General features: G+C 34.8%; 2 protein-coding genes across 2 annotated transcripts; one reads left to right on the top strand and one right to left on the bottom strand.

The window, feature by feature from the left end:
• Positions 1 to 607: 607 nt before the first annotated feature.
• On the bottom strand, positions 608 to 9,195 carry gudu (Armadillo repeat-containing protein gudu). The gene is made up of 10 exons (XM_018502547.1): positions 9,017 to 9,195; positions 8,290 to 8,587; positions 6,706 to 6,909; positions 6,395 to 6,481; positions 5,727 to 5,975; positions 4,956 to 5,387; positions 3,916 to 4,320; positions 3,162 to 3,383; positions 1,984 to 2,099; positions 608 to 667 (listed from the first exon to the last, which is right to left on the bottom strand). Exons 1-10 carry the CDS (start codon positions 9,082 to 9,084, stop codon positions 634 to 636), a joined length of 2,115 nt encoding a protein of 704 aa, XP_018358049.1. The 5' UTR covers positions 9,085 to 9,195; the 3' UTR covers positions 608 to 633.
• Positions 9,196 to 9,367: 172 nt separating this feature from the next.
• On the top strand, positions 9,368 to 11,442 carry mRpS21 (mitochondrial ribosomal protein S21). The gene is made up of 4 exons (XM_018502155.1): positions 9,368 to 9,581; positions 9,672 to 9,972; positions 10,231 to 10,619; positions 11,116 to 11,442. The coding sequence occupies exon 4, from the start codon at positions 11,116 to 11,118 to the stop codon at positions 11,386 to 11,388; it is 273 nt and encodes a 90-aa protein (XP_018357657.1). The 5' UTR covers positions 9,368 to 9,581; positions 9,672 to 9,972; positions 10,231 to 10,619; the 3' UTR covers positions 11,389 to 11,442.
• The last annotated feature ends 10,316 nt before the right edge of the window (positions 11,443 to 21,758 follow it).

Raw genomic sequence — 21,758 nt, 5'->3', positions numbered from 1 at the left:
AATACGTAAAGATATACGTTGATAAATCTAATTTAATTAAAAACTGAAATTTTTGATGACAAGTATTGTCATTAAATTGTTATATCGTGATATAAGGCAAGACATTTGAAACAAATCAGGTATTATGCCTTCTAGTTAGTTCATGAGTCGTCAATGAAACGACACGCACAATTAGCTTAAAATTTGTACATTATATATGTGAGATTGTATCGTAACTTGCATGCGATTGTCTTATGTTTATAATATATTCTACCAACATCTTTAAACAGCTTCTATTTTGAAGTACAGAGACAAGCTTAGGAGATGTGTATATTGCTCAAATTAACCCACCAGTCTTGTAAGCCACAACTTAATAACCATTTGTCCGACCAAGTCGGTGTTCCATTTGTGGATTCTATGAAAATTTAATTTTTCTATATCTTTCTTCCGTCACTTTTAAAGTTCTTTATACACATATGAATGTTACCACTTGTTGCCGAGAAATGAATATTACGGGTTTTAAACAAAATTGTAAATTTAGAGGTATTGACAAAAATTATAAATCACTATACACGCACCGCAATAAATATGTTTTTATTTTACACTTCCTTTTCTTTCTCCCTTTTTCTATCTTTCGCTGATAACTGATGTTATTCACGAACGGAAATCAATTTCCTGTAACGCATTCCTGCGAACAACCCAATGATTATATACAGCATTAATTTAATAGTAAAAGCAAACTATTTTAACTCTAAAGAGCACAAATATGCACACACACACACACACGCGCGCGCGCGCGCGCGCGTGTGTGTGTGTGTATGAGCGCACAATATTAAGTTTCCGTCAATAAGTTATGACGAAATAAATATGCATTTTAGAAATATTGTGCAATAAAATTTAAAAAATTGCCGATAAGAATTAAATTATTAGTGTCCTTGTCCGATGAATCTTAAACATTGAACTGTTAGCCATTACTCATTCCATCGCGCACTTTGATTATACCAGGAAGTATAATGACGTAGTCAAAAGCAATTTAGACGGACTGCAGATAGTACCGTATATTGAAAAGGATCCGAAGCGTGGATCGAAACGTATGTATATTTAATAATGTAATAAATCAATTTCATACGTACAACCAGCAGCTGGCTCAACAAAGCATTATACATTTCCATTGATTTACATCAACTGAGCCTTACGTAGCATTGCTTTCATGTTACAATAATAAAAAGTAAAAAGAGTTAAGAATCATATCTTCCAATATACTATTATTGTCCCCCACTACTATTAATGTTTCCCTTTCCTTTCTATTTCCTCAGAGATTCCTTTCCTTCTCAATTCTTTATTCCTATAGTTCTGTTGTTTGCTGTGTCATCAGTCTTTGTACGTTTATAAAATAATCCTTTCAATTTGAAGAATTTGTGACACTTTTGCATTATTATATCTTTCAAATGCGAATCAATTACAATAGACATAATAAAAGTAAAAATCTCAATTCAGGTACAAAAAAGCTTATATATTAAATATTAATTACATACATTGTTCTTGATTTATTCTCACAGTGGATAATTTTAAAATTAGGTTGATTTATTGGAAATGTATATCAGTTCGAGAATCATTACATCACAATTGATATCCATTGAAATAATTGGATCAATGAAGAAATTACAGCGATTTATGAAATTTGTATTTATCGCAAATTTAGAAGAACTTTAATTTGTAATATTCAAATCTGTTTTAATATTTGACTTATTATGTAAGGTCTAGGATTTATTTTTTTATATATTAACATTGTGTGTGTGTGTGTGTGTGTGTGTGTGAAAAGGTTCTAGTTTAAGGACAAAACGTTTGTTAAAAAATTCAGTAAATATTAGTAATCAAGAAGTTGGCTCTTAGCTCTTTTTACTTTTTGTTATTGTTTTATTTGCCGATATTACAAATAAAATAATAAATTGATCAATTTGTGCTCTTTAGAATTCAAATTCATGAAAAGTACGAGAGAATTACATTTCTTTGAAGTGAAATTTCTCTGCTGTTAACGCAAGCTTTCTTATGCGACGAATAGTGGATGCAGCTGCAATCTGTACCTCTGGATCGTCCGAACCCACCAAGCGCAATACGTACTGTTTAAAATTTTTATCGATAGTTTTCAATATTCAATCAGGGTTTCCACAATTCGTCGTTTTGGTATATAGAGAAGATCAGTCAATCAAATTGAGTTAAAAGTAACTTTAAATATATCCCTACAGCACAAAAGTTGCAGCAACAATGCTGCAATATTGTAGCAATATCGCTGCAAGTTCTGTGCTGTATGAATATATCTGAGTATCAACCATGAAACTTTTTTCCTAGGATGAAAAGTGAAAAGTGAAAAGTGAAAAATTTCTTCATTAACTTCAATGGTTAAAATTTTCACTTTTTACTTTCCATCCTAGAGATAAAGTTTCATGATTGATACCTTGGAACTTATTTTTTTATGTTGAACATTCTATTTACGAAAATATCTCTATCAGTTCATAGACTATTTACATTTACAATGCTGGTGGTTATAAATTAATATGTTTACTGAAAAAATATTCATTTTCAAAGAAGATAAGAGTTTTAATAAATTATATCTTTGTGACTCTCAAAATTAAACAATAATAATAAAGGCATATAAGAGTAAAACGCAGTAATTGGAGCGTATTCAATATTGTATATTATTCCTTACTAATAAATATAAAATTCGAACGTTTCGACTCTTTTTTGAGTCTTTTTCAGCGAGATATGTGTTCCCATAATCGATAAGATGAAGTCAGTTCATCCTAAATGGAAATTACTCCTGAATCGACAGATCCAAAGTGAAAGAATCCAACATTGATGTTCTTTCACTTTGGATCTGTCAATTCAGGAGTAATTTCCATTTAGGATGAACTGACTTCATCTTATCGATTATGGGAACACATATCTCGCTGATAAAGACTCAAAAAAGAGTCGAAACGTTCGAATTTTATATTTATTAGTAAGGAATAATATATATAATATTGAATACGCGCGCTCCAATTATCGCGTTTTACTCTCATATGCTTTTGTTATTATTGTATAAGATTTTTAATTTCAAGATTTAATTTCGTAAAGTTACGAAACAATTGTTCTTTAACATCAAGCGATTGTCACGTATGCAAATTCCTATGGCCTAATTGTACCTTGATAACGCCGCAAGTGTGCATGGTCACACAATTTAAGGGCTCCTTGCTCAAATGGTACACAGCAATGCAAACACCCTTCAACACGTTCTTGTTCTTGCTGGTCATATAATTAACGAGCGGCGCAACAGCATTTAGTTTACCAAATTCGTAACTGTTCCGATCCCAATCGCAGCAATAAGCTATTGCCAACGTCAGATTGGCGCGCAAATTCTCGTCGTCCTTTAAAAGAATAATCATCTTATTATTAAGCATAAATATTTCGACCAAAAGTATTTAATCAGTAAAATATTTAAATGCGACTGCTTCATGGAAAAGCCGAGTAATCTTTTAAATCATAATTAAATAATTAATCTGATAAAAAAGATTTGAGGAATTATATATGAGAAGCGTACTGGCATGTGCGCATTATATTTTATTTCATATGCCAAAAATGTTTTAATTAAAAAATTTAAAAGTTTAAAATGAAACCTTTATTTCCTCATTAATTTATTTTGTAATAAAAACTTATTCTCGCGAATATACGGGGTGAATCAGAGTCGTTGAACCAGCTTTTTACCCGATAAGAAAATAATTGACTGTACACGTTATAATTCAATTAGATATGAAATCGATAATTTTCTCATAGGGTAAAAAGTTGGTTCAACAACTCTGATTCACCCCGTATATATTAATGATTAAAAAGCTTTTTTCCACGAAGCAGTCGCGCGAACTCTTAAACAGAAATCATCATCATAAACAGCGCTGAACCAACAGTTTCCACGAGAGCGGCCAATTTCTTCACGACGCCGTGATCCGTCAGGATGCCTAGGTTCTCAGGATCGGTAGCAATCTCCGCGATCATGGCGCAAACCGCGCTGAGCACTTCCGTATCTTTGCTCTCCAGGAGACTGACTGTGAGCTCCAAGCCACCCACGAAGGCGCGCACCATCTCAGGGGAATCCTTGGCGTGGCGGATGCAGGGTACCAGAGCGAGACAAGCATTACGCTTGATCACATCACTGGGATGCTTCAGCAGGGACCAGACTAATCGCACGCCGTCCAGCTGATGCTCCGAGTCGTTGATAATGTCCATGCATTTCTCATTGACGGCACACTCTTTCAGCACCAGTGGCACGTTCTCTAATAATGGCTCGTACGTGGCGCTCAATAGTCTAATCTGCAAAGGTCCCTGAAGCACTCATTCCGCGGTATCGCAAATACTGGAGTAACGAGGAAACATCGATCGTCATGGGATTGGTGTAGCGCACGTTAACTCGATTAATCATCGAGAATAGTACTCGCAACCTTCCGATACACAATCCAATTTTCGCTTCATTTGAAAATTATCTCTCATATAAATTCCAATGGGATAATTAAAGTTAAATGGGTCAATGCAGCTATATTCCAATAAAATTGATAATTGATAATCATTAAAGTGTTAACATATACGACGAGAATTCATCTAGTAATTGCTCGAGGATCATTAAAAGAACTACGATAATAATTTATTTTATTATATTGATCTGAATATTTATTCTGAATGCGCGAGGGATCTCTATTACCTACAATATAACACATTCAGTTTTTAAAATAATTTTTCCCTTTTGATACAATATTCTAGTTATTAGAACACATGACACAATAAATAATTGATCCAAGTAGATATTTTTGCAAGAGTTCAACATGCAGATAAGCAAAGTTTGGTCCAGAGAGACTAGAGAGAGAGAGAGAGAGAGAGAGAGAGAGAGAGAGATTGCGAGAGAGAAGAAAAGCACAGATAGAAGTGTACTCCTGACTTTGAACGGTCTTTACCAGTTTCGGTAGACCCTCGTTAATCCTCAAGACATCCCTGTTAGTGGGATCCTTACAGCACTCGGCGAGGGCGCCTACAACGTTGGCTAACACCCTTTCATCCTCGTTTTCCTCAAGTAGAGGCACCAATGACGCTACCAGATCGTTTTGATTGAACCTCATTATGTTCTCGGGGCTGATGGCACACTTCCAGACGCCACCGGTGACCGCGGCCAGCAGGCGCTTATTGGCGTGCACCTCCTCGCTCTGCACAAGTTTGCAAAGTGGGTCCAGACCGCCAGCTCGACGCACCATCATTCGAGTTTCTCGATTAGAAGCGCATTTGAAGATGGCCAAGGCAGAGTTCTCCTTTAGCTTCACGTTGTCGTTCTTCAAATGTCGCACCAAGTCCTCGATGATGCCCACTCGCTCAAATGCTTCTCTGAAAACATTCTACAAATGCGCCAATAAATATTGGCACCATATAACTACAAGGGAATATTTATAATGAAATTTTGAAAATAGATAGTTTGATTAATTACGATTTTAATAAACGGCAGTGCCATGAATTTTGAATAACAACAACAATCCAGGATGTCTGATATTTAAATCTCATGATATTTAACTTGTTTTCGATTATTAATATAATGATAACTATGTTTTCCATAAATAATTTTCATAATTTCTATATATATATATATACGTTGTTCAAATTGATTTAAATTATTTTATTGATAGATCAAATTATTTTAATTAACACTATTAATAGATAATGAATAAAATTCAGTAAACCAGATCAGCACACTGCTGTACGACGCCCATCGTGGGTACGATTAGCTGAGTGTGTTTCGATTTTAGAAAACGCGACATCAAGCGAACAACGCCATGTTTACGAAGTTCCTCCTTGACCTTCGGACTGCTGCCTAAAGAATCTAAAACCTTGGCACAACCTATGGCGACGGCCACGAGTTCTTTGCTGGCCTCGCTTAATTCATCGTATGACCGACGAAGAACTTCGTCTGGCACATCCATTACGTCCAGCTGTCAAACACAAAGAATCAATATTGTCATACTGCTCACATTGAGAGAAAAAAAAATTTAATTCTCAACACCTACGGGTCATTTGTCATTTTTCTGCGCGTTTCTTTCTTTTGAAACACTAAATAATAGCTCTACCCTTTCTTTTCCGTTTTTAAATACACAACTTTACAAATACAATACTTTCTAAAGATGTTTTGAAGTATACGTAAAATATGCTAATTTTTATATAAATACTTGTATAAAAGTGATGAAAATTGATCTGGAGCACAAATAATTCATCATGTGGATTAAAGTAATATATAAAAACAATGATATCGTCGTTCGTATATATCAGAGATTGAATATTTTACACATAGCAATTTTGAAAGAATCTTGAGACATGTTTGTCTTATTCGAATACTGATGATTGGATAACTTACGATGAGCGGTATTCCACCGCGAATTCTAATTTGTTTTCTGGCCTTTCTGATTCGAGCTATAATGGCCATAGTTTCGGCTGCCAAAATCTGCGAGGATTATAAATTAACATTATATAACACGATGGAACGAAGTATGAAAAAATAATTGAAAAATTAGATTCAAGATGTTTGGAACTTTAGCATTTTTAATTTGACGAATATTTTGTTGATTGACAAATCAATCGGATTTTAAATTAAATACTCCATGCACAGCAGATAAAAACAACTAGGTCGATTAATTAATTAAAGGAGCTATTTTGAAAGGTCAACACCTGGATATCTCTGGCGGGATGCTTCAGCATTTGTATTAATGGTGTTGCAATGTCCAAGTCAATTAAATATCGCTTCATCTCCGTGGAAGTCGCGATTTGTAATAAGACCGACAACGAGCCGTTCTGACACTTAATGTCATTCGTTTCGAGGAGATTTACTAAAACTTCGAGACCTCCCATTTCTTGAATAGCCTTCTGTATGATCTGCACTACCACAAATATATTTTGAAAAACACTGAGAGACTATAGATAATTCTTATTTTTACTTATTAGATTCATTTTCACAACATTAATTTATATCGACTTTTTGTACATCGTATATTATACATAACAACACATATATGTTTTCAATTTCTATCATTTATCGACAAGCTTTTGCTCTGACATGAAGCCCTCTCACTGTTTTGGACATATTTTTCTACAGATTTTATCTATAGAATTCATATATTGAAAAATTAAGTAAGTTTTTTAAACATTGACTCCTTTTTCAGTGCAATACTTTTAATTTAATTTATTTATATTTATACATAGATATATCTCAAGACTTTTATTGACTATATTGATTTCATTTATCTTACGATTTTAAAAATCTTATCTGTTTAATTCTACTTTTTTCATCTTTAAATGAAGAAAATTTCGATAACTATTACATAAAGACTTTTAATTTATTTACTATAATATATTATCCAACTTTTGCGATATGATTAATTGATATCGTATCGTTGATTAGTTTTTTATGATTTTTCCAATATTTAATTTTATTTCTAATAATTTATTAATAACATTTTAATCTTATACAACTATTCTTATTATTGTAATAGCTGAGGATGACTAAATAAAGTTGAAACGTTCCATTTATTAATAATTACATAACAATAATTAAAAAACTCACATCTTTTATGATATAGATTAATGTCTTAATAAACTTTATCATTTTACTTTTTTAAGCTCGTGTTTGACCTATTTTCCTGTTCACAAATATATTTATTATAAAATAATCGATTGTGTGAATGAGATACAAAAGAGACAGAGAAATTATTTTTTAAATTAAAGAATTAAAAAAATTGATGTAAATGAGAGAATAATAATGAAGCAAAGAATAAATCTATTAAATCCGTTACTAACTTTTAAAATTATGAAGTGATATTTCTGAAGGCTACGAAAAATAATTATTCTCTTTCTTTGAAAAGAGGTTATTCTTTGTTAAACTTTATAATTAGAACCGTGTGTGTATATTTAAGTTATTTCTTACTCTTATAAATAAAACGTTTTTTTGAAAAAATTGGTGCACTAGGAGTCAGGCGCAGAAGACGTCGCGCAAATAATACACTTATAAAGAGTGAAACTTCTTTATTCACTAAACACGCTTACATGTTTCGGCTCACTTTTTGAGCCTTCCTCAGAGCAAACACAAGAAGTTCCACTCTTTATAAGTGTATTATTTGTGCGACGTCTTCTGCGCCTGACTCCTAGTGCCCTTACTCTTTCCAAATCTATTAGAATTATTGATTTTGTTAGATAACATTATAGATGATATTTTTTTCTTGCAGCCTAATTTAATTTTATAATAAAAATATAATGGACCTTGTCGGTGAGATCATAATCCTTTAATAAACACAGGGACACCATGGTGGCAGTTTGATTGCCAGCCTTCATATACTTGATGAGTTTCTGTATATGCCAGAATTCGGAAGGCACTTCCGGGTGATCTTCCTGATATCTCGCCTCTTCCTCGTCCTCGGACTCTGGCTCGTCGTCCGAGCTCTCTTCCTCGGCTTTTTCGCTAACAAGACGAATTCGAGGTCCATAGGGTTCACCAGTGAGCAAGGACACCTGTTTCGGGGGTTCAGGCTCGGCTGTTTCCACGATTTCAGGCTCTGGTCTACGTAAATGGACCTAGTATCGCTTAATCCTACATTTCTTATTTATTTTTATGAAAAAATATTCCAAATCCCATTCCACTTAATCTTCGAAAAAAAAAAACAAAAGTTGAAATATAATAGCCCGCATAAAAATATACTACTAGTGTCACTAGTGCAATAAGTAAATTTGATAAAAAATTTCATTAAATTTTAATGAAATTTTCTCTACCACTATTACATTATTAGTGACACCACTTGTCGAATTTACTTATATACTAGTAGTATATTTTTATGCGGGGGAGCTTGTTTAAAAATTATTATAAATTTATTTACAAATTATTACGTTGTATATAATTAATAACTGCAGAATGTAAAATCAACGATAACGAAAACATAACTAAATTTTTGGGATGATTCGTCCCCACGTGATTTCGTGTCCGTTTGCTTACTCAGTACGTTCCAACTCCTGCACAGCCTCTTTTGTCGGCACGATCTCTTTCTTCTTCTTCGGAGGCATATTTTGCGAGCATTAAATTCGCGATAAATTCTTTCTCAAGATCTTAGAATATCGAAAGAACAGAGTCTTTTTCTTACTCGTCTTTTCCGTGTTAAAAGACCTCGTCTATCCCCATGCTATTACAGTGAACTATCGATCAAACAATCACTGCCAATTTCACTGCCTTATTATAAAAAATAACGAAATTTTAAATATATCGCAAAAAAAAAAAACAGAAACGAAATGTCAATCAATTATTACTTCTGTGAAATCTTGTTAAAGTAAACGTCAGTTTTTTTCCATTTGGCGGATATCCACAAAATTTTCAGTTAAAAGTAACTGTTTTCAATAGCTGAACTTATAGTGTATATTATATTTTTGGAGTATTTAAAATGGAATAAACGTTTGATATTAATTTATGAGAAAGAAAGTTCTAATGTGAATTGAACGATCGAATGAAAATTCAATGCAAGAATAAAAAACGAACCTTTATTTCCAAAAGGTCATTGTGGAAGCCGGTAATTAATGTCGTGTGAATTATCGACAATATGCCACGACAGAGATTTATAAAATAATACATATTTTTTTCGCGGGGTTTTTTTTGACAGAATCGATCACGAAGCTTCTTCACTAGGAAGAACAATTGCAGATACGGGATGGATACGAGCGAAATTTTGTTGAACAAATTCGAGCTTGGTGAAAGCGACACGACACTCTTTACGAAAATATGCATCGCCTGGAGGAGTTAAAGGAAAAAGATATAGGGAAGGACTGCCGTGACAACATGAACAAATGTTCGTCGTGCATATATATGCTTCTCCGTTTGCTCTTATTCTATTCCTGCTCTCGTTATGTGCCTGGCTCTGCGTTTGCCGATGGGGATTCGGCTACAATCTGAAAGACCGAGAAGTAATTTATGCGCAAGTATCCAAGAAACACACCAAGTTAAGAGAAAATTACTTTATTTCGATGTTATTAAAGTCAAAATGATGATTTTTGGTTTGACTGTTTATTAACGTTAAGAATTAAAATAAAATTATTTCTATTCTTATTGACTTTTGTGTGTGTTCCTTGGATACATCACGACTTTCTGCCATAGATCTTTCTCCTATTTACATTTTTTAATGATTTCTGTGAACTGTAATGCTCGTTGCCTTTACTTTGCAGATCGCCTATTGCCTGGTGGCCTATTTTATTATTATCTCGTTCCTGAACGTTGTCTTTCTAGGACATGTACGACTATTTTACGATTATCCGCCGGAAATGGTCGGTAATTGATTGAGGGTTATCGGCAGTGATGGCAGGTGACGTCAGTCGCTTTGATGGCTGCTAGATGGTGTTACCCATACAAATCTTGCTGGAAGAAGCTGCCAATTCCTAGAGTGCAATATATTAATTTGCGAGCGAATTAGTGATTTCTCGCGGCATATTTCAGTGAGAAACGTAATTAACTTTGGTGGATGCGCAGAAAGTGTTTGTAGTTATTGGAATCAATGAAGATTGCGCGGAGCTTGATTTGATCGCTTGTAACCTAACCTAAAAACGGAACTGCTACGGTAAATATTTGCCAATAATCTTAAATTCATAGATCTAATGAGAGAAGTTGTAATATTTTATCGAGCGTTTTATTAATTTTAATACGTTTTTAGAGCATTTGTTATGTACTTGCATTTATTATCTCCTACTATCTTCTCTACGAAGAGATCTGAACACAACGAATTCTCTAACTTTAATCTTTAAATGAATACCACCCCTTTAGGATGGTACAGTACATGATATTTAAAACCTTAGTCTGAAAGGGAAAATAAAAAGTATTGCCCAGATGCTCAGAAGTCTTAAAATTCATTATTTTTACATTCCTCTGTCTCACAACGGTGTAACTAATGTAAATTTAATTATAACATAATAGTAAAAAATTAACTATAAAATTAAAGACTTTCTGTTTTGAACACTTATCAACTTGCTTATCTTTAAGCATGTACTTAAAGGTTAAGTAAAACGTTTATGGAGAAAAAGTATGGAAACATAGTTGTTTTTTACATTATTTTTCAGATGGGTCTTTCAAGGCACATTCAATTCATCAGCCGTACAATCTTTGTTCAAAACAATGACGTGGATAAGGCATGCCGCTTATTAAATCGCATACTGTCCAAAGAAGACATCTTCAACCAGTACAGGCGCACAAGGTATTATGAGAAACCGACTCAGGTCAGACGTAGGGTCAACTATGAGATGTGCAAGTCGATCTACAACGAGGATATGGACAGGAAGATCAAATTTCTTCTACGCAAGAACAGAGTAGATCCTTATCCCGGTGCATTGTAGGATTACCTATTCCATGTTAGATTGTATCATTGCAATAAATCTATCCATCAATTCGTACCATATGATTTATTTATGAATAAGTATTATCGAAAATATTCTAAATAATACTAATTATTTCTTCTAATTATTTTTACTTTATTCCCCGTATATATGATACAAATTGATCATTCAGGATACTTTCGCAACTGAAGTTTATAGTTTTATTTATTTGTATTGAATGCCCTGATATATATTACTTCTATTACATTTCACGCGGACGGATCCGAAAGTATTTTTGTATACAAATAAAAATTGATGAGTACACAGTGAGACACAAAAATACAATCTGCAATCGGAGAAAATGGATCAATAAGAAATGCGCTTTAAACGTTAATGCAGTGCTAAGAAGCAAAATGAAAAATCATCCTGGCGGACAGAAACGCGTTTTCTCGCTATCTCACGCCATAAGTAACTCCAGGAAGTCGGTTTGCGCGAGAAGCGCGCATTTCTCTCTTTCTCTCTCGCGTACATTCTTTTTTTTCCCTTTTCCGCCCCTCTTTCTGTAAGCGACTTCCATCATCTTTCTTTCGCGAGAGGCGAGAAAAGACAAAACGTCCGGTTGGTTGGTCGGCTTTCCTGGCAACGACTCCGCCAACTTGGCGAAAATTGAATAGATAGTGGCGCCCGGACTATGCCAAGTTTTCCAGCAGGGTTTGTCGGTGGACAGGAAGGTAATTCAACCCCTCCCATGGAAAGAGCGAAAAAGGACGAAAGAGAAAGAGAGCGGCGGTTGCTTCTGTATCCTTCACTTGGCGATAACGCGGACGGCAGTATTAGAGTAGGGGATAAGTACTTTCGCTCCCGCTCGCGAGTCAATTTTCAAAATCGTTCTCACGGCGAGAAACGTTTGGCAAAATGTCCTACTAGAATATTAGTGTGAAACTGGGAAACAAGGTCTTGTATATCCATTTATATTCAGTGTCACTGCATGCGCTGGCTCGCCTTCGGATGTACGAGGATTCAATTTTCAAATAATTCCCGTTAAATTGGCGCTGGTATTAAATCCCACGAGTTTCTCCATTTCAATGATTATTGCTACAAACTTTATTTGAAATTCTTCAATTTTACTTTTCTTATTATTTTTCGAATTGTTAGGAAGCAAATATACAATAATTAACTATTCTATTTTCTTATTCTAAAAACAATAAGAATCTTATTTTAGATTGTACATTTGAGAACATAATAAACTAGAAATAAATGCCTATAACGGTCGAAACTGGATCTTTAATGTTAAATAATTCAATATGAATTATATATATACTATATATGTACACATGCATATATACGTTATATTTGTAGTCATTCGAACTGCGTGCCGAGTTGGTTTTCCGGACTTACAAATGCAATTAAACTACTGTAATAATATCACAAATTAAATTAAATTGATAAGCAATTTCTAATAATTCGATGCTCAATCAGGCATCATATTAGAAAGATGTTAATGTGCTGAAAAACTGTAAATAAATTTATTGTAAATAAATTTGTTATATTATTCTAAAAAACTCTTTACACGATTTTATTTAATTTTCAAGGTTTGAAAAGTAATAAAGAACAAATTAAACCAAAGTCAATTTTGTCAGTTCAGTAATATACATACAATCTAAAAGTTCTTTAATTAGTAAGTCTGTGTTCATTTCATTTCAAATAAGAGAGTATCACTTAAATGAAAGATTCACCTGAAATGTTTAGAAAAAAATTGCAGTCTGTAATCGTGTAAGGATAGGTGCCTCATAAAAGATGCAAATATTTCGCATAGCGAATAAACTGTCCCGAAAGGGTTAAATGGGTTAAATGGCGATAAATTCCAAGAAGTCGTGCGACGGAGGGAGAGGGGGGGGCCGGAGGGACGCAGAAAGCTTCTCAAAGTGCTCGTCAAGTCGTATAATCCGCGATTTATTTGACCCGAGCCGTCATAAATCCGGCCTCGGTGCGTTATTCCCGTAACTAGGAGTAGCAAACGGATCTCATTTCAGCCATCGGGACCGCACTGTCGCACTATCAAAGAGGGAAAGAGAAGATCAGGAAATGGGGAGGGAACGATCCTCGCGTCGTCTCGCTTGAGAAGGCGGTTTGGCTTAACTCCCGGGAATCTGGATCTGAAACTATCCGACGAACTACTCGCAAGACAGTTTGCCCAGAAACGGATTTCTGAGTCCCGGGGGATGCCACCCTGCCTGCGGCCCCCACCTTCGGGCCGTCGTTCTCCTTCCCCGACCGTTTCGATTTGAAACTCCGCGTATGCCTTCTCCGCCGGCCGAATAACACGATGGCTCCATTATTGCGCCGAGTGCTTTTGGGTATTATGTGATGGGATCGGATTTCAAGTCTGCCCGTCAAAATTATCAAAATGGAGAAAGAAAGAAATGGAAAAAAAAGATTCGTCTGCGGAAAGCGGAAATCGGAGGACTTTTTTTTCCCCTCCGACGAAAGCTTAGACCTGATTGAACCGCCGGCGTTAAATATCAGGTATATCTTTGCGCGATTATGCCTCACATTCAATTTTTATTTATTAGGCAAATTTATTTTAATGCATCGGATATCCGGAAAGTATATTTTTTACTATCCGACCGGATAGTCGGACATTATTAGTATCCGAAAATATATCCGGTTGAAATTTGATATCATTAAATTGTGGATTTTTTTCTTATACGAATGTTCTAGCTAGACACAAGTATGCATATTCATGATGTTATAATATCTTATACATTGTTGTAAAATTACAATCTTTTTCTCTATATGTATAGACTTTTTTTTTTTAGAAGACATTTTCTCGGATATCTGATCGGATATCCGATATCCGGTAATTTTATGATCCGGTGCATCCCTCATTTTAAGTCCGCTAAAATACAATATTTCATTTGTCCGTAATTTTATATCTTTAATTTATATTAAGGAAAATATATATATTTTAATTTTTATAACGATAACTCCGTAATATCGCATTAAAAAAGTTCTCGATTGTTGTGCAAAAAAAAAACGAACTATAGGTAGAAAAATATCAGGTATTATCACATCGATCCCTTATTTTCCATGTCGTTTTCCTTTTACTGATATCTTTGTTGGATATCAGTAAAAGGGCAAAATCGAGAGAACTATGAAATTTTTATTTAAACATCGTTTCAACGTTTGCCTCGCTTATGAAAACATTTGAGGCAAGGCAAAATTATGTCGGGTGTCTTTAGAGAGAGACTAGCGGATCGTTTTTCCGTAAAACAGATACGTCTGAGCTCGCTACCTCTCCGAATGTTCACCAAGTTTCAGCTGCATCGAAAATTTCGGATTTAAGAGTTCGTCTCGTCACTTTGCGGCCCCAGCCACGCAAACTTTATTCACGACACCGATTTATCCTCCCACTTTATAGATCAGTTCAAAATACCTCTTGAATTTCATTTCCATCATGAAGAAAGAATGACAATATTTTTTTCTAAAATTTGCATGTACAACTAATACTAATAATGCAAATAATAATAATACACTGTAAAAAATAAAATGTTAATTTTAATTTAAGGACGTTTAGTGGATTTTCTGAGACATGCAAAAATGTTTTATTTTTTTATTTTTTATTTTTTTTACAGTGTAATAATAGTAGTGGATTTAATAATAATAATAACAATAATAGTAGCTTTATTGAACGTACGTAGAAACAGTAAAGTTAATACTATGATGTGCAATATAATTGTGCCGTTGGTAAATTGCAAGAATTCGTACAAACGGTTACGGTTTACAGATGGTTCTTTGATTAAATAGTTTGGAATACCCACGAACACGTTTCACTTCTCAAACACGAGCCTTCAAAAGCCACTGGTTCACTTTTCGCTGATACGATGAAGAAAATCTCGAGGAAATCGCTTGGTTTTATCCATCAAAATCTCACCTCGCGGGATTAAGTGCCCTTCAGTAAGACAGCTACGCCTTCTTCGAGGTGCGCTTATCAAAGGAACTTTCGCGACGATATTTTTGTCTGTCTTCGTACCTCTGAGAAAAAGTTTGCCAGGTGGAATTAGCGGGAACTTTATAGCCCACGGTCGTAAAGCACCAGCCCGCGCGCGGAGTTAAGCCGTGTACGCGCGCCCTGATCTTCTCTAGCCTTTTATTTTCTCTAGCCTCTCCTCTGCGCGCGATGTACTTCGTTTCTCTCTGATTTTCCACGTTCAATGGAACCTACTTAATTCAGCCGTCGTACGCCGTCGGAGAGACTGTTAAAAGCGAATTTGCTATATGACATAATATTGACTTAGCGTCCTGAGCAGCTTAAGATACCAAATTAATGAACAGTCCAACCTCCGATGCAAATATGAAATCTAAAGTTTTGATTATTCTAACTCGTAACATATTGTATTCGACACTTTACTCGTTTCAGATTTTCCTCCGTATTATTACGACTTTTTGAGAGAAAAAAAAAAAGAAACAGAAACTTAATACTTAATTTTGTCAAAGTTATCAACGAAAATAAACTCGAAAATAACTCGCAGTTATAAATCTGAAATACGAAAACAGTGACATTTATTACCTGATTTTGTGTCAAAGTTATCACCAAAAATAAACGCTTAATTCCTCGAAAATGTAAATTATACATCGTAATATTATAATAAATTTCAAACGCGGTTGACTATATATTGTTCGATTTTCCATCAACCGCATGACATCAATGAAATAAACAAACCTCCAAATCAAATATGGGACTGACGCTGATCAAGTTCGCCTAAAATAACTGACGTTAACTTTCCCGTCGTGCAATAAGGCGTGTATTCCCATCGCGGTTGCCAAGTACGATCGTCTAATTCGGAAATTCGGTCGCACAATAGAAGGATCGAAGTGTTACGAAATTAGTATGGAGATCAAGAGGCGAAATATCGGTAGATTGAATTTATCAATGGGCGCCATCGATTTTTTTCGCCGGATGTCAATATCTCTCTTATAAGTCTTTCGAGGGAGGAAAGGACGTCGTTCGTTATAGAACGATTACTCGGGACCGTGGCTACTCATGAATAGCCGAGGGCCGAGTGTACAAAAGCGCGCGAGAGGCACAGAGACGACCGTATCCCCTCGTGCATATTGCAAGGGAAGCCTCAAAATTACTTTCGAGCTCGGTTGGTAGTTAATGCTCGCCTCTCTCTCTTCTCCCTCTCTCTTTGCGTACTGGAGCTTTAAATATTCCAATTGGCAAAGTTCACGTCATCGGTCGGTCGGTCGGTCGGCCGGCCGGCCGGCCGGCCAGCCAGCCGTTCGGTGCCACGACAATAGGTGCACTGAGAAAACTAAATGAGCCGCGACGTAATTCATTGTCAGTCTCAAAGTTTTACGCGCCGTCATGAATCGCAACGTCACATCACGTCGACGCGACGTTTAGTTTCACTCGAAGGACCTCACCCTTTCCTGGCAAAGGATGAAGCCCTGGTCGCGTTTATTGAAAGGATGCGCTATTGAGGAACCCAGATAAGAGACAAACGTTTCGTTCGAAATGATTTTATCTCGCTTTATTTTGTCCGCCGCGAGAATATCGTTGCCGTCATGTCCTTAACTTTGATCTTGAAAAGTATGCCATTTAAAGTGGTTGTATCGCATAGGAGCGGCCTGTTCAATCGCCCGAATCGCCAGCGCACACCCAGAGAAAAGGTTGCTTCGATATAAAGAAATTTCGGTTAAATAAAAACATTTCTTTCATTTGTGAAAAAATTTCTTCGATTTAAACATTATTTTTTAAAATCAAATAAAATTTCTTTGATTAAAAAAAATTATGTTCAAATCCAAGAAATGACGTTTAAATCATAATTTGAATGTCATTTCTTTGATTTGAACAAAATTTTTTTAATCAAATAAATTTTATTTGATTTAAAAAAATAATGTTTAAATTAAAGACATTTTTTCTTTAAATCGTATAGCAAAGAAACATTTCTTTAATCGAAGCAACCTTTTCTCTGGGTGCATGAAGGCACCGTTCGGTGGAGAAAAAAATTACTGTTAAAAAATTGCTGCAGATCGCAATTTTTTAACAATAATTTTTATTTCCCCACAGTAATTTTTATTTCCCCACTGTGCGCCGGTAATTGAGAATGAGTTGATAAGCGAAGTGGATATTAGTGAAGTAGTAAAGCAACTTTCTAAGGTTTAATATTTGTCTGGTTATTCCCCGTTTTTTTCGGTTTAGAAGATTCGTATTATATTTGTCTATAATCCTTTAATTTTTGAGCGAATTTATAAATACCATTTTTGCGCTATAATCGAAAATGTACACTGAAAAAAAAGTTGCTATTTCAACAAAATATTAGTTGATTCAACTAAATGTAGCGGTCACGGACTGTCAAGTAAATATTTGTTAATTCAAACAAATAACATGTTTTAAATTACATGATTTTGTTAATTTAAATATATAAATATCTGAACTAAATAATCATTACAAACTAAACGCATTTAATCAAGTTAACAACTTTTTTTCTCAATGTACTGTCGCTCCTTGTCTAGCACATATTAAAAGTACTAACTTCAAATGCAATTATCTTTTGAACATGCCTGGTTACCTCCCCTTAAAATGATACGTATATATATAGAGAATATCATTATCTTTAAATATAGTAAAAGCTTCAAACAAATCTTGAAAAAAGTCATTTTACGATACAACCACCTTAAAAAGAGAGTATAAATGGCAGAAGAATCATATTCGCCAGTGAATTTTCAGTGGAAAAGAGGAGATGACGTGAATATACGGATACGGAAAAACGTGAAAAGTACGTGCCGCGTAAGCGAGTCCCTATTGACGTCGATCTTTTTTGGTCTATCGACCAAAATTCCGAACAAGACAACGAATTCACGGGAATATGCGGCGGGAATACTACAGATCCTTATTGTGTGTGTGTGCGAGAAGCTACGTCAGTTATTTTAGCGTTCGCCGCGAGAAATCGATGTTAAGGACATTACATCCTCACCGTCGTCGTCATTGTCGTCGTCGTCGTCGTCGCCGTCGTCGTCGCCGCATCGTCGCGTATGGCAGTTGGTTGAAAATCGACGAAAAAACGAGAAAAAGCAAGCGTGATCGACGAGAGAGAAGAGAAGAAGCGTTTCGCGAGAGTCGAGAGGGACGATCGATGAATATGGAACGGAGAAAAAAAAAAATGTTCCCCGCGAGCAGGAATAAGAACCTACGAAAATGTTGGCGAGCGATTCAGCATCGATGTAGACACGTGCACGGCGTCACCAAGACACGCGTAGTTTCTGCGAGTCCCAGGCACCGACGTAGATTCAATTTGATGCTAATACTTGCAGATGATATACCACAAAGGTATCAGGCCACTGATGAAAGTTAAACAGCCGGTGCGCGGGAGTGAATGGCAAAGTGGTATTACAACAACTTTCGTGTGCTCCGGCAAAGTATGCGTACAAACGGCGAATAATGCGCATCATATATATATGTATATGCGACAATTTTCCTCCTTCTCCCGTTTTTTAAACAATATTATTGCGCAATTATTTATTCGAACATGACACGTTTTATTTAATCAAAGTCCCTTGCGATGGTTTGTTTTGTAACATATACATAGGATGTGAATAATATTTTGCTGAAGCATCTACGTTCTAAAAAACGTCGGTTAGGTGAACTTAACACCTAATTTTTGCCCTCTAAGAAAATAGCGGTATGAATTTAACACGCAGTATCTATATAATTCTCACTACTAATATTAGCATCAACACCGTAAGGATTTATATACACAGACACCGCAAGGTATAATTCTTACTGTTTTGAAGTTAATATTAGTGAGACTTATATAGATACTGCATATTAAGTTTATAGCGCTATTTTTTAGAGGGCAAAAATTAAATCTAAAATAATTTTATTAAACTGTCTAAACATTGACGTAGGATGCTGAAACTGGGTTACTGATTATGAGATAAGGATACAGTTATTTGTAGCTGTGGGGTAAACGGAGAGTGTGGCATAATTATTAAATTTTTACATTTAATTTTCCTCTATTTTAATTTTATTCGCAAAGGATTAACTTTTTGTAGTTTTATGTACGTTTTGTAACGTCTTTTTTAGAATGCTTATTGTATAGCTTTTTTTAGACTATTTTATAGGTAAATTAGCTCTTCTAGACTATTTATACCATATTTCTTTTATAAATATTTTTTGTAAATAAATTGTGAATAAAGGCATCACTAATGACGGACGTTGTATTTAAAATAAAAATACAAATACGACATGGAATTTTATTGATCCCTCATTAAATATTTAAAAAATTATATTATTAACGGTATCTGTCAGATCGGGTTTTCAAATATTTTAATTAATAATAGATTTTACGACAAGAAAGCAAATTACATAAATTAAGACTTAGCGTTCGTAATGAAAAGAAATTTGTACCTTCTGTCAATTAAGAATTTCAAATTTCAAATCGATAGAGAGAAATATACCTAATGTCTATCGATTCCCGAGACCATTAGTCGTCAAACGATGGTTCAAGTCATTATTTCTTTTCATAATAATACTATTATTATTATACAAATCATTATGTCGATCATTATTAGTAATCATAATATTAATTTGATTTCTTAAAGAATAATTCTAGTTTTCATGCATTCAAGGATTTATCTGGCGACTGCTCGACCTTCCTTCTCTTTGATCTTTGCCCTATTTTTGTAAAGATCATCCCCGAGGCGTTATACGATACTTCATCGACGTGCGTCATTCGGCGACCACCGTCCTGGCGACGACATTTTACTGCCTTGTCGGGGCTTCGTCATTTTATTTACTTATTTCTCTCTCTCTCAAACACACACACACTCTCTCTCTCTCTCTCTCTCTCTCTCTCTCTCTCTAACCCTAGAAAATAGTTCAACGCGGAACCGTGGACCACCCCATTTGCATGGATTTCAATCTCAAAGATCGTGAATCCGCGAGGATAGACGTTGTCGTTACCCCTTTCTAGTCTGAATTAATGACTTAAAGGTAGATCATGTAGCCTCCAATGGATAATCTCGAATATAATTTTAATTTCTTATTTCATTTTTTAAATTTATTTTCATTATTCAAGTATTTTCTGTAGATGTATGCGGTCGATGTTCTTTTACAGTGTCGGTGAATATAACATTCAATATCCTCGATGGAGAACTTTAACGCTTTAATGTAAATTCTCAATTTCAAGATTATTAATCCGGATGATTCGACAAAGAAAGAGAGAGAGAGAGAGAGAGAGAGAGAGAGAGAGAGAGAGAGAAAGAGAGAAATTTATCTGTAGTCACAATTATTCCTACTCGGCGGATATTCAGGAGTAAAATGTACGTCTGGACGCTTTGTGATGCAATTTATGTGACGATTATGAAAGTCAGGTACATATATTGAAACGCGTACAAACTGCTTTCGGCGAAACAGTAAAGCGAAAACGAAGCTTTTTACTGCTTCCTTCATAGAAAGGAGTTTCCGCGAATGGCGCCTGCGAAGTTGGAAAACTCGCCATACATACCAGTAACGCTAAGAAACTTTTAATGAAAATCGAGCAAGACTCTTTTCTATCCCGCGATCTTCCGTCCCAGGGAATGGATTCGAAAATGGTTTTTCGAAATTCTATCTATTCTAGATGTGCCGCGACACGATGTGTATCGTCTGTACAAACTAACGTACAGCATTCGCTCCCTTTTTTTTACTTATTTTTCAACACCTGTACAATTGAACCAAAAAAAAAGGAACAAGTTTATATTCCACAAAAATATTGCGAATTGCACGAGAGAAAGTATATAGTTCAAATGTGTCCTATAATCTAAAACACGAGAGTCAAGCTTCCCAGTTATTTTCTCTACAACTGATAAATTCTGAGATTTCAAAGCTAGCCTAATCAAACTGAAAAGATTCCTTTGAGAACAATAGTTTTCTTACAGCTTCGTGGGAGTGAGACTTTGAATTTTTATTATTTGTGTGTGTGTGCTCAATTTGACTTATTTTTAACTATGAAATAATTTAATTTAAGGAAGTGTACACACACAAAGTCTGACTCAAATTATGATTTATACATTAGACATGTTAATGTAGACGTTGTGTTTACGTTGCAATCACGGAAATGAATTGATTTACATTTTGACGCACTTGAAAGTTAAAAATAACAAATGTAATTTAACTCAAGAGATAGGGTTACCATTGTTTCTTTGATGTTTATCAATGTTTGTCAGAGGTATACTGTTGAAAATTTCATGAAATTTAATGTACTTCCAAGTTACACAATTTGAATTTAATTTCATGACATTACATTAAATTTAATGTATTTATAACTGAAAAGTATATTTGGTACATGTATTGTACATAAAATTTAATGTATTTTTCATGAAAATTTATGAAATTTGATGTA

The sequence above is a fragment of the Trachymyrmex cornetzi genome, unplaced genomic scaffold, assembly GCF_001594075.2.
Source record: "Trachymyrmex cornetzi isolate Tcor2-1 unplaced genomic scaffold, Tcor1.1 scaffold147, whole genome shotgun sequence".
Lineage (NCBI taxonomy): Eukaryota > Metazoa > Arthropoda > Insecta > Hymenoptera > Formicidae > Trachymyrmex > Trachymyrmex cornetzi.
Note: the sequence above shows the minus strand (reverse complement) of the source record. Positions and strands in the feature narration are given on the sequence as shown.

Excerpts from the sequence above, each read along its gene's own strand:
- mRpS21 (XM_018502155.1), top strand. The coding sequence starts at position 11,116 with ATGGGTCTTTCAAGGCACATTCAATTCATCAGCCGTACAATCTTTGTT.
- gudu (XM_018502547.1), bottom strand. The coding sequence starts at position 9,084 with ATGCCTCCGAAGAAGAAGAAAGAGATCGTGCCGACAAAAGAGGCTGTG. Across the intron at positions 6,910-8,289 it reads ATTATGATCTCACCGACAAG|ATCATACAGAAGGCTATTCA; the intron begins GTCCATTATATT and ends GTGGTAGTGCAG. Across the intron at positions 4,321-4,955 it reads ACGAGGGTCTACCGAAACTG|ATTAGACTATTGAGCGCCAC; the intron begins GTAAAGACCGTT and ends GGACCTTTGCAG.